The 13,724-nt window shown below is 38.2% G+C and overlaps 1 protein-coding gene across 6 annotated transcripts in view; it reads right to left on the reverse strand.

Moving 5' to 3' along the window:
• The window catches only part of GLCE (glucuronic acid epimerase), a 140,181-nt gene that overhangs the window by 17,609 nt on the left and 108,848 nt on the right, over positions 1-13,724 (reverse strand). For 5 of the 6 annotated variants that reach the window (XR_009562964.1, XM_060294054.1, XM_060294055.1 and 2 more), the window contains exons 2-3: positions 8,619-9,214; positions 4,577-4,822 (exon numbers count right to left, since the gene is read on the reverse strand). Coding sequence is in view for 5 of the 6 variants with exons in the window: in XM_060294054.1 (XP_060150037.1) it covers positions 4,577-4,822; positions 8,619-9,201 (829 nt within the window). In the remaining variant the exon portion in view is untranslated. The remainder of the gene's footprint in view (positions 1-4,576; positions 4,823-8,618; positions 9,215-13,724) is intronic. The other variant, XM_060294053.1, reaches the window with a different exon arrangement.

The following is a 13,724-nucleotide window of genomic DNA, read 5'->3' on the forward strand; positions in this document are numbered from 1 at the left end:
AACTGAGCATATTAAAACCAAACAGTAGCAGCAGCAGGAAGAAGAGGAAGAGGAAGAAGAAGAAAAAGAGGAAGAAAAACAACAAAAATATATGTAGTACAAATTTTATACCATTAAAGGTAAATGTGAATATCTTGGTCTATACAGAGCTTAAATCTTTTTAAAATTTAATTAATTAAGAAATTAACTTTGGCTGCGTTGGCCTTCGTTGCTGCACGTGGGCTTTCTCTAGTTGCGGTGAGCGGGGGCTACTCTTCATTGCGGTGCGTGGGCTTTTTTTTTTCACTGCAGTGCCTTCTCTTGTTGTGGAGCACGGACTCTAGGCGCGTGGGCTTCAGTAATTGCGGCACGTGGGCTCAGTAGTTGTGGCGCATGGGCTTAGTTGCTCAGTGGTATGTGGGATCTTCCCGGAACAGGGCTCGAACCTGTGTCCCCTGCATTGGCAGGCGGTTTCTTAACCACTGCGTCACCAGGGAAGTCCCCAGAGCTTAAATCTTAAAAACACATTCACATGTATTATCTCATTTGATCCTTACAATAATCTTCTGACGTTGGTAGAGCAGGAATTACTGCTTCCATTTTAGAGATGAAGATATGGAGGCTTTGCAAGGGTAAAAGGTTTGCCCAAAGTCAAATGCTAACTAGTGGTAGAGCAGGGACTAGAAACCAGGGTTCCTGGGTCTAAGCTCAAAGATTGTGAAAAAGAAATGATATTGGAAATACCATCCTCATGAGAATAACCAGTGGAAGAATTATTTCTCTTAAACATAGCTATAGAATCAGATCTACTTTAAGGCATCCTTGAGGAAATCTTGGGTGCTCCTTATTGGAGCAATGATTGGAAATGTGAACTGATGATAGTGTATACAGTATGAGTAGCTTGGACAGTATTATCACCATGTTGAGCTGATCATTTAACTCTTCCAACACTGGACTCTACCAGTGTGGATATAATTGACCCAAGGCTCTTAATTACTTCATTTGATGGAATAAACAATTATGGAAGTTGTACTGAGAATGAGAACATCTTGCTAGATGTATGATGCTTTGACTTTTTAAAAAGTGATGTCAGAAGTATATTTCTAACACAGTAAAAATCCATTTTATCTGGGGAAATGTCAACATGCAACCTCTCTCTTAGTTGGCATTTTCCTGTATCGATAGTAAATGGAATCTGATGCTCAGAACAACATACTTGATGTTTCAGGATGTTTCGCAGGATTCTGAATTGACTTATGAATTACTCAAGATTAAATTAAATTATACTCAGCAGAGGCTATCTTGAGTGCTACTTATTTTTTTATTCTTATGGTAATGCCTTATTAATCAGACAACACTGTTAACTATGGCATCCATTCTCACCACCATCTTCAGAAGTCCAAATGGGAGAAAGTTGAAGAATTATATTTTCTTCTCAGAATTCCATTCTAATGTTCACTTTATGTATACAAATCTAATGAAATGATATAGTTCGATCAATCACCTTATGTTTCAATATAACAGATTATGTAGTTCAAAGAACTCAGTAATGAATGATGTCATTTAACACCACCAGAGGGGGTTATTGAGCCACAGAGGAGAAGTGACAAAGAAGTCACAATCCCCAATTTAAATCAATCCACAATCATATGAGACAAGTCTTTTAATTCCTATCTTACAGATGTACAGAGAGGTTAAATATCCTGTCTACGTCACTCAGAAGGGTCTGAATGGTAGCAACTGGGACATGACTGTGGTTATGGCAACCACTTTGGAAATATACCAGGCAAGATTTTGAGCTCTACTGGAGAGTCCTAAGCTATCTGGAGACCTGTGCTTTAAATCTACTAATAGACAGGGGTAAGACAGGAATAAAGACACAGACCTACTAGAGAAGGGACTTGAGGATATAGGGAGGGGGAAGAGTAAGCTGTGACAAAGTGAGAGAGTGGCATGGACATATATACACTACCAAACGTAAAATAGATAGCTAGTGGGAAGCAGCCGCATAGCACAGGGAGATCAGCTCGGTGCTTTGTGACCACCTAGAGGGGTGGGATAGGGAGGGTGGGAGGGAGGGAGACGCAAGAGGGAAGAGATAGGGGAACATATGTATATGTATAACTGATTCACTTTGTTATAAAGCAGAAACTAACACATCATTGTAAAGCAATTATACTCCAAAAAAGCTGTAAAAAAAAAAAAGCTACTAATAGAAAGTTTCGAGCTTCCTGTCGCTTGAAATCCATGACTCCTCTCTCTGACCGGTTATTCCCAGGAGTCACTATAAGTGTCTATTTTTGGTATATGTGGTACATACAAATGTACTTTAGGCAACAAAGGGTGATAAACATTTAAGAATAGTCTTTAAATCAATGTTTTCACACATAACATGAACTGTTATTAATCAACAGGTTTACTATGTGGAGTGAGAAGAGGCCTTAATCAGAACCTCAAGGAACAGAGAGACAAGGGTCAGGCAGAAGAGAAGTTCATAAGAAGCCTCAGAAGGAATGGCTACACAGAGAGGAGAAAGTGAGGTCATGGAAATGAAGTGAAGAGAGTGCTTGGGAAAGGGAAAGCTAATTTAATAAAGCAGGACAGGTATAAAGTTTTAATTCATTCAATTTTAAAATTAGGTAGAAGGAAAACAAACATTCTTCAACAAACAAAACAATAAAAAATACGCTGCAGATCCATGTTATGGTTTTTCCCTCTAGATAATCTTATTTCCTTTCAGGGAAAAAAATTCAAGGCCAAAAAGGAAAAAGACCAACAGCATGTAGCCTCTGGTCTTCCAGAGCCTTACTTCACTTAGGCCTACGCTTTTATGCACAAGTTCCAATTTCTTCTCATCAGTGATTCTCTGAATTTATCTCCCAAGAAGACTACATCATCTAAAAAGCCTCATTTCCCATTCCTACGTTTCAATAAACGCCTCACCTTTTTGATTTCCTTCTTCTGCTCTGAGCAACAACTCCAACTAACTCTCCCTCATATACTTGTATCAAACGCAACTCCAGACACATCCAAGATATCAAAACAAGCACCACCTTCTGAGGTAGCACACTCCTACCAACAGAGAGTTCCAATTGTGAGTAGCTAGTGTGCCACTGGCAGAATATCTGTCACAGACAGTTCTCTCCTCCATATGCTTAAACCCACCTTGGGAAGTAGTTTCATCTCTGGTTGCTGGCTGCAGAATGAAGGGCTGAAGTGAAGGCCCTTCACTTAGTATGAGGAGACCTATTGTTTGTATTAACCAGGGTACCCAAAAGTGCACAATGAAATCTATTGCTCTGAATAGGGCAGAGTTCAAGAGATGGTTCTAGAAAACTTCCCAGCACTTGAGGAGACAGAGATGAGGGCTGCTGTTTTCTACCCTAATCCAGACTACATTATGAATCAGTGTAAAAATAAGCCCTCTAGATGCAACCAAAATCAAATGTCCTTTTTAATCTAATAATTTCCTGCTATAAATCATAAGCTAAATATTCTTAAACATCTCCATGTACTTTCTCACCCAGCCAAGCCTGTTGCTTTACAATAAGCAAAGATGCTCTATGTACTGGAATATCACAGAATGCCATAGGATAAAAGAAGTTTTACTCACAGAATAAAAAGTAAAGGTCACCCATTATTTGCATTGCATTAAGCACTCATAAATCCATTACTTAAGGCCATCTAGAATGAGTAGATTTGTACTGCTGTTTTCAAGGTCTGTGAATTACACAGTCATCAGTAAAGGACAAGGACAGAATACAGAAAAGGTCTTATAACCTTTTCTCTCTTTTTATTTACCAACTGGCAAGGTTGGTGGGAGGGAGGATGAGTTCTGTTCTTGACAACATTCCCCCCCTACAGAAAATTAAGCCTGAGGTGCTAACTAAAATTATTCCATTGTCTTTTTAAGTAATGAACTCATTAATTCTCATGGATATTGATTAGTGGAGAGAAATACATTACATCCCTATTAATGGGACCGTCTTAGAAAAAGGGGAAATGTTGCATAAAGTTAATTTGATTTTATAAAAGATTTTATTAATGAAATGGCTTTATATGAAGTTTGAAACAATCTATCTAGTACATTAACAAAAGTCAATATAGAAAGCAGGCCTGGTTGGTAATGCTATATTACTTTGAAAAAATAAAAAGCTACTGGTAAAAAATAGGCAAAGGAAAGGCTGGCTCTCGCTACAAAGAAAAATTTCTGCCTTAATGCAAAATAGTTAAAAAATTAAAGGATGAGTACTGTGCTGAAACATTAAAATAAACTGAGAAACTTTATTCCTGTGGGATCTGGTTCCCTGGAAGGAGAAAGACATCATGCAGTAACCTGGTTCTTGTGGCTTGGCTCTTCATGCAGTAAATGTTCCTTATACAACCTTAAATATTTTAGCTGATCCTTTAGATTTCACTTGGGTGACACTATTTGTTTCTTCATATATGTAATATCAAGCATCTGCTGATGTGTTTTTTAAAAACCATAAAAACAATTTTAAGGGAGTATCAGGTGCTATAAATCAACATAAAATTAGCAAACACATATAAAAACACATCACTTAAACAAAACAAAACAAAACAAAACATCACTTACCCGGAGCAGTGAACTGTTTAACATTGGTGAATCTAGACTTATCAGCTACACTAGCCATAAAGCAGCCCTTTGGCACGGTCCAGTCATTGGGCTTGCTATTTTTGTCCCTGTCTTCTGCTGTTTCATATACCTCTATGTGAGGGGGTTTCTCAGTTAGATTCTTGCTGTAATGACTTAACCCATACTGTGCAATCTGGATTGGGTAGAAATAGCCTTGAGGTCCCCATTGTGTAGATAGAGGTACACCTATAAAACAGAGAAACAAAATAAATATCTCCAGATATTCATGATCCTATTCTGAATACCACTCTTCACTGTTTTACTTCTGGGGGAGTTATAGGGTTATCAGCAACTTTTAAGCTTCCTTATTACACTGTTTTCATAGTTACTAAAAACAAGTACCAAATTAACCAGAAATGAAACACAGAACTAAATGCTCATTCACTCTCATTCATTATTTGTTGACAGATAGCAATGCAATGTTGTGGATCATCTTTTTAAGGACTAATTTTTAATGTGTGCTACTTTTGCTCATAGCTACAGATGTCATATTTCATAATTCTGTTTCATACATTCAAGTTTTACACAATTTAAATACATATAGTTAATGTTAACAGCTTTATTCTAGAATATTAAACCTGAAATTTTCTTAACATCTGTACTTAACAGTCAAGTTAATTACATACTAATCTTTCCCTCCGGTGTCAAGATGTGGTCTAGTAACTTTATCATCTGATGGTTAAAAGTATTTGCTTAAGAAGCCAGCTATGGGGGGCTTCCCTGGTGGCGTAGTGGTTGAGAGTCTGCCTGCCAATGCAGGGGACACGGGTTCGAGCCCTGGTCTGGGAGGATCCCACATGCCGCAGAGCAACTGGGCCCGTGAGCCACAACTACTGAGCCTGCGTGTCTGGAGCCTGTGCTCCGCAACAAGAGAGGCTGCGATAGTGAGAGGTCCGCGCACCGCGATGAAGAGTGGCCCCCGCTCGCTGCAACTGGAGAAAGCCCTCACACAGAAACAAAGACCCAACATAGCCATAAATAAATAAATAAATAAATTTATAAAAAAAATAAAATAAAAAGAAGTCAGCTATGACTAGGCAACTTAAAGTATAAACACGTTTGCAATTCTTTTTCATATCCTTCAGATCAAAATGTAATTCTTGAGAAGAGTGCTTTTTTTAAAGAATGAATTAAAGTTGTATATTTAAACCATAGATTCTTGATAAATTCATTAGTGGATTACCTCTTGTAAAGTTCTAAGCAAAACTTTTAAATGTTTGGCATTAGTGTTTATTTTAGTAATTTTCTACATGGGAAATACAATAATACCACACTGTACAGAATACTGTATTATTGCATCATGGTGTATGTGTTGAGAGATAAACTATTTGTAGTCCTAAAATAAATTAACAAGCAACAGATGGGCATGGCAGAAACTGGGAACCTATAAAACTATATGTGTTTTGATGTAGTTTCAAAATAGTTTAAGGAATTACAGACCATACAGGCTAAGAAACCTAGGCTACAGATAAGCTTTTTAACTTCAATATTCTTTCTCCAAGGGTAGATTTTTTTTTTCAAAATTCAAACAATTATTTTCACTTAATAAAAGCAAGGTTTATACTATCTCATTTGATGGGTAATAACTACAATAATGTGTAATTGGCCTAAGAAGTGATAGACTGATCAATGGAACCGAATAGTAGGCCAGAAACATACTCTAGTAAAGATTTAGAAACATATTCTAGTTTCAAAATATTTTAGTATAACGATAAAGATTGAATCATTGATCAGCGGGGAAAAGAGGAGATTATTCAATAAACGTTAAGGGAAAAAAAATCTAAAATTAGGCCCTGACCTTGTACCATTTGTCAAAATATAAATCAGTCTAGCTTGACTAAAAAGTTAAATGTAAAAAAAAACCCCATAAAACTATTAGAGAAAATACAGATGAACAGCTGATCGTGGCATGGCAAATGATTTTCTAAGCATAAAAGGAAGAATTAAAAAAAAAAAAACCCTAAGTTTAGTAAATAGAACTAAAAATTTCTAAACAAAGCATAAATAAAATGCAAAGACAGCCAAATTAAAGAAAATATCTTTAACAAATGCAACAAGGTGCTACCACCCTTGCTATATATATAAAAGATCTCACAAATATATTTTTCTAAAAAACAACATTAATCACATTGAAAAAGGGGGAAAGAACATCAAGCCCATTCTATAATGGTTAAAAGCATATGAAAAACATATCTGACCTCACTAATTGCTACAGAAAGCAAATTATGAGATCCCTTTGTAAACAACAGATTAAAAAATGAACTTTCATGATGGCAGGAATTGGGTGACAGGAGCACCCTTATACTCTGCTATTGGAAGCATGAAGAGGGTCAACCGTCTTGGAAAGTAGTTTGGTAAAATAGATTAACTGATACTATTTGACATGGTAATTTATTTCCTACGGAACTGAGAATACAATTAAAACAGCAAATGATTAACTATGAATATCTATACCATTATGTATAATGGCAAAAAAGTGGAAATGACCTAAATGTCCAACTAAAGAGAAAGGTTCCATACATTATTATGGCATGTCCTTATTACGAATATTAGTGATTAAAATATTCAATAACAAGAGGAAATAATCATAACATGTTGAACGAAAAAAGAATACAAAATTGACTATACAGCATGATTCTAATTTGTTTAAAAATGTATATCTACAAAAACAACAAAAAGATTGGAGAAGACATCAAAACATTAACAGTGGTTATGGTTGCTTTTTACTTTTTCTTTAGCATCTAAGCACCTATTAAGCTTATACACTTTTAAAAATTACTGGAAAAAAAAAAAGGTTTGGCGATGGATATCTTTCAAGCCTCTAAAAAACGACTACCCTCCTGAACACTGCACAATAAATATCATTATAACTATGTTAAAACATATACCTAGGTATAAAGACCTTCTGAGAATATACAAAAATGGTAATAATTATCTTGAATGGTAAGAATATAAGTGAATTTACCCCCTTCCTTCTTCTAAACATTCAGTAAAGATATTACAAAAATTAAAATATTAAGATTAAAATCACTCTCTATTTTTTATTATTTTTTTATTTTTTGCGGTACGTGGGCCTCTCACTGCTGTGGCCTCTCCTGTGGCGGAGCACAGGCTCCGGATGCGCAGGCTCAGTGGCCATGGCTCACGGGCCCAGCTGCTCCGCGGCATGTGGGACCTTCCTGGACCGGGGTATGAACCCGTGTCCCCTGCGTCGGCAGGCGGACTCTCAACCACTGCGCCACCAGGGAAGCCCTAAAAGCACTTTCTATAACAAAATGAGAAAAATGAAATAAAACCCAAACTAAGCAATCTTAAAACACACTAAGTTCTTTCCTCTGATTAAATGATATACTTTAAAGTCAAATTCAATATGGCTTTCTGATCAATCCTAGGTTTGAAATACAAATTCCAAAATGTATTAATTATACCCATAAGGAACCCCCATGTTTTAAAGCCAATGAAAGACATTATGTAATAGATCATAGGAGTTCATGAAGTTCAGAGAAAATGATACTATGTATTATCTTGTTCTGAGAACTGTAAACCTCCATCCAGGGATGATACCTGGCTAATCTGGTAATAAGACTTGGTACATTGATGGGTCCACTGGATGGTCTGTCTCCCTTTCCCATCTCCTCTCATAGGATATGATAATAACCTATTACGATAGGTTATTAGGATAATAACTGTATATTTTAATGCAAAATTTCTGGAGATGCTGTGCCTTGACTTTACTGATGATAATTTTAGTTTCTGGGGTAGGTTAATGGCATAATCCTATTCAATCAGGTATGATCTTATTGTAGCCCTTAAATCACACCATCTAGAAAGTTCAGGTTTAACCTGTTCCTCCCTGCTAAGTCAGAGTGATGAAAGGTCCTTGATAGTAAGCTATGCAAGTACTTGCTATATAATTAACACAGTCTCTTATTCCTCAACACAATCAGGACAGAAAAATGCAGTGGAGTAGATGGATACCAACCTTCAACCCCACTTATGCACTTGACTCTGTCTCGGACTTCCACATTGTAGCCTTCAAAGGACATAAATACACCATCAGGGTGATAAGGGGCTCTCTGTGCATAGACTTTGGAATAACTATGAGAGAATTCAAACCGATCATAGCCATCGTACTGAACCACCTTTCCGTAAACGTCAAAATATTTCTCTACCCAGGTAAATGGAAGAAAGACTTCATTCCCCTCTCGTCTCCCTTTAATTGTGTGTTCATCATTTATGAGACAGTCAATTTCTTCATACTTGAGCCCTAACACCTTGCTTCCCCCATTGCTATTGAAGCCTCCAACAACAGGGGGCGCTTTCTGCTGTTCCTGAGGGAATGCCTCCTCAGAGTGCTTGGCCATGTGGTTCACATAGTTGTTGCTCTCAGATGCTGCTGCTCTTTTTTCTAACGCATCCACTCTGAAGCCACTACTCGAGTGCCGTGGAAACTGGATCGCTTTGTCGCTGGAACACTTATTCCACAAAAGTACTGTGACCAAAGTGAAGAGTGCGCAGATGACAATCAAAGTCTTATAGTTGACCCGAGCTGCCAAGCAACGCATATTCAGACCATACCTATGGAGGCAAGAAGAAAAATTCACACAAAGATGTACTTACTGACATTTCATAGGATAAGATTTACTTTTAAGATACTGAACCACCACATTAGGGCAATTTTATTAACTGCATGTAATCTGATCAGATTTAAAATTACTAACTCAAACTTTTCAGCAGAGACAAAGAAAAGGCAAGAGTTGCTTCCCCCCTCTTAAAATGCTCAGTTAGCATGATCCTCTAAAGCAAAGATTCCCAATCTTTCTCTGTTTGTGACTCCCTTGGATTCTTAATAATTTCTTCATGAAGCCCCTAGGTCAAAAAAAAAAAAAACCTGTTGGGCTTCCCTAGTGGCGCAGTGGTTGAGAGTCCACCTGCCGATGCAGGGGACACAAGTTCATGCCCCGGTCCAAGAAGATACCACATGCCGCGGAGCGGCTGGGCCCGTGGGCCATGGCCGCTGAGCCTGCACGTCCGGAGCCTGTGCTCCGCAACGGGAGAGGCCGCAACAGTGACAGGCCCGCGTACCGCAAACAAACAAACAAACAAACACCTATTACTTCCATTTGTGAAGTAGTTGGGCTCAAACAACTTAATACATATTTTTGTCCTAACGACTGAGTAGCTGTTTGAAAAAAATATAACAGGTCATGCATGTCAAGGTAAACACTGACATCCATGTTGCCAAATCCAACAATGAATTTTTAGTGCTCACCCTATGTTGCTTCTCAGCAGCATGAAATAGTAAACGACTCTTTCCTTCCTGAAACACTTTCTTCCCAGGACTCCCGGGGCACCATGCGTTCTTGGTTCTCCTTATACCCCAGCTGGATGCTCCTCCTAGTCATCTCTGATCATTCCTTCTCATCTCTCTGAACCTGAATGTTGAAATGCCTTAGGGCCCCAGTCCTCAGACCTCTTCTTTATCTCTATTCACTCCCAGGTGATCTCACCCAATCTCATGGCTTTAAATACAATTTATATGTTGACTTTTCCCAAAATTCTATCTCCAGGCCAGACCTTCCTTCAGAACTGCAGGCACATATACCTATGTGCCAATCCAAGTAGCAATAACTGACATCTTTATTTGAAGGTCAAATGGGCTTCTAAAACATAACATACAAAATTTAATCCCTGATCTTTCCCTTCAATCTGCTCTTCCTTTACTGCTCAGACCAGAAATACTGACTCCTTTCTTGTTCACCCCATATCCAACCAGTCAGGAAATCCTGCTGTCCCTACCTTCAAATTATACCCAGAATCTAATCACTTTTCACCAACTACACAAGTTACCAACACATCAGAGCCACTGCCATATTTCACTTGGAATACTACAGTGATGTCTAACCTGCTCTCCCTGCTTTTACCCTTGCTCTACTATTCTACCCCAAAGTCTATTCTCAACATAGCAGTCAGAATGACGCTTTTAAATACAAGCCAGATCCTGTCTTTCCAGTCATGATGGGAGAAGAATTTGATGCTGTTGCCCCTACTGGCCATGTGGTGTACCAACCAGTCGTGATTGTACTGTAGGTAGTCCTGGAATGCCTGTTGCTGGGGTCACTGGGAAACATGGAAAATTATGGGTTAGTTACATGTGCAACATATGGAATATCTCTGCCCACTGAGAGTAAAGAGAGTAGACTTACTGCTGCTTGCTACAGTAGCTCTGTAATTTATTTTATGGTGTAAATCCAAAACTACTTATTTTATGGTTGTAATCCTTCTTCCCCCTTTTCCTCTCAATAAACCCTTCTGGCAGCAATGAGATTTAAAAAAATCAAACCGTAAAATGAAAACGTTTAATGAAAAATTACACAATGATTTTCTGTTTTTCAAGAAAGCTGATGGTGTTTTTCAATTAAAAGCTCATTTCTTTTAATTCCAAGAGGAGGTAAACCCTGAGTCCTTGCATGTCTGAAAGCAACTTTATTCTGCTCTCACCTTTGATGAATAGTTTGGCAGGATATAGAATCCTTGGGCTGCATATTATTTTCTTTCTAAATGCTGTAGGCAATGTTTTACTTTCTTAAAGCATTACGGGCTACTGATGAGAGGTTTGACTTCAGTCTGATACTTGCCATTTTGTACATGACTTCCCTCTGAGTCTTGTGTTTACCCTAGGAATTCTGCAGTTTTGTGAGAATGTGTTAACAGTATGATATTTGATTCACTATTTCAGCACTTGGTGTGCCCTTTCAACCTGAAACCTTGTGTTCTCTTATTCTTGTTTAATGGATGTAGTATCTTCTTGCAGCTCTGAGTATGTTAGGGTTCTGTTTTTGTAAAGTTCTCTCTGATTATCTCTGTTTTCTTTGGTGGTCATTTTTCTGGTTATTTTAGTCTCTTTCATGGTGTTAGCTTTCCTCATACGCCTGTGATCTTTGTTTACTCATTCATCTTTAGGCTTGAATGACTCATTAGCTAACACAGATTTCCTCTGTTATTGTGAAGATGGTCTGCTTTTGGGCTAGATTGTTCTGAGAGGGGCTCTGTGTGGGTTGGGTACAGGCGGAGTGACAGTGTTTCTTTAGGGTGTGTGGGTGGGTAGCCAGCAGGCCCTCTAAATACCAGAATGAAGATGACTTTTTCTTTTGTCCTGGGGACATAACTCGTACTCTAGAAGCCTTAGCTTTTCCCAATTTCTCTAAAGAAAATCTGGCTGGTGTTTTGGCTGGGGTTCACGCCAGCTATCTATAGTTCAAGTGCAGGGGTGAGAGAGATAAGGGGAAGGAAGGAGAGGGTACAGCTGTGCCTTCTAGTACTGGAACAGAGATCCGGAAATCTGTTTAATTATCACCCTATGGTAATCTTCCTATTTACTGTTATTGGCATCTTCATTTCTTATTTCTATATATTTTATTTCAGTGGGGCATCAGGAGGGAAGGGAGGCAAAGATATGGGTCTGGTACATCTTGGAAATCATACACAGATTGTAAGAGCTGGAATCCAATAATATATTTCATCATCTGCATTATTACTATGAAAAAATGTGTTGAACGCTAAAAAAAGAAGTGTGGTACAAGCAAACCTTCAGAAGTCACATATTTATAAATTGAGGATTTCCTTATATAGTAGCATGGGCAAACGGATAATACTAAGTGATGTTCTTTGTTTTAATTTTATTTATTTATTTTTATTTTTGACTGTGTTGGGTCTTTGCTGCTGCGCGCAGGTTTTTCTCTAGTTGTGGTGAGCAGAGGCTACTCTTCATTGTGGTGCATGGGCTTCTCATTGGGTGGCTTCTCTTGTTGCAGAGCATGGGCTCTAGGCACGCAGGCTTCAGTAGTTGTGGTGCTTGGGCTCAGTAGTTGTGGCTCGCGGGCTCTAGAGCGTAGGCTCAGTAGTTGTGGCACACGGGCTTAGTTGCTCCGTGGCATGTGGGATCTTCCCGGAGCAGGGCTCGAACCCGTGTCCCCTGCATTGGCAGGCGGATTCTTAACCACTGCACCACCAAGGAAGCCCCTAAGTGATGTTTAAACAAACAAACAAAAAAAGCCCTCCATTAAAAACATTTATGTGCCAACATTTGAATCATCCGTCAGCTATACTAACATTTAGAGCAGTTAAAACAGAAATATAAAGCTTTTGTCCCACCATTGAGACGTGCCCTTCCTCCATGACCCAAAAGAGAGTAAACCTGCTATGGAACTAGTAGGCTACCATTATGATGAGGCATGTGATGGGAAAATAAAGAAAAGTCAAAATTAAAAACTTTCAATAACCTTTATGTCCAGATTTTGTATCTGATACCATTCCTTACTAAAAGCAATCAGGATAAAAAAATTATAAAAGCAATCAGGGCTTCTTAGAGACATCAATCTGAAAGGTCCCTTTCCCGATTAAGTCAAAGCTGTGAGAATTATGACTGATGTTGACTGAAACACACTAAATCAATAAAGATCTATGAGTCTATAATGATATTCAAAAAAGGAGATAGCCAGAAAAAATACTTAAATCATCTTCTGACGAAAACTGGTAACTAAATCAAAGAATTTATTTATCTATCTTTGCAGGAGAACACACCAATAGCCTCAGATGACAAAGAATTCTATTTTACAGAAAAAGGGTGGCTAATAATGTAGAAGAAAAAAATTAAAATCTGAAAATTATTATGCAATTCCTCATGAAATTACTAATTTAGCCAAGTGTTATATTCAGGCATATGTTTGACAGGGATTTAGTGATTCATACTGTGCAAAGTAACACCAAATACATTATTTCCTAGTCACAAGGAGAAAAAGGTGAAACTCTACAATGAAGGGATCAGTCAGCACCCTAATTCAGTGGTCAAATTCAGTCTCATTAACGATGACTCATGCAGATGTTGTGTCTCTTGATGAGTTAAAATAAAAAGTACATAACCTATTGTATATCCCAGCCAAAAATGTTTAACTTGGATCTCTCTGACCCTATGATTTAATTTCTAATTAACAGGAAATACAAGAGAAAGAGGAACAAGTTAAGCGCAGATGCAACCAGTACATCAAGAAGGTGAGACATCCTGCAGGAGAGTTGGCCCCATCTCCTC

This window comes from Globicephala melas, chromosome 2 (assembly GCF_963455315.2).
Source record: "Globicephala melas chromosome 2, mGloMel1.2, whole genome shotgun sequence".
In the NCBI taxonomy this organism is placed as follows: Eukaryota; Metazoa; Chordata; class Mammalia; order Artiodactyla; family Delphinidae; genus Globicephala; species Globicephala melas.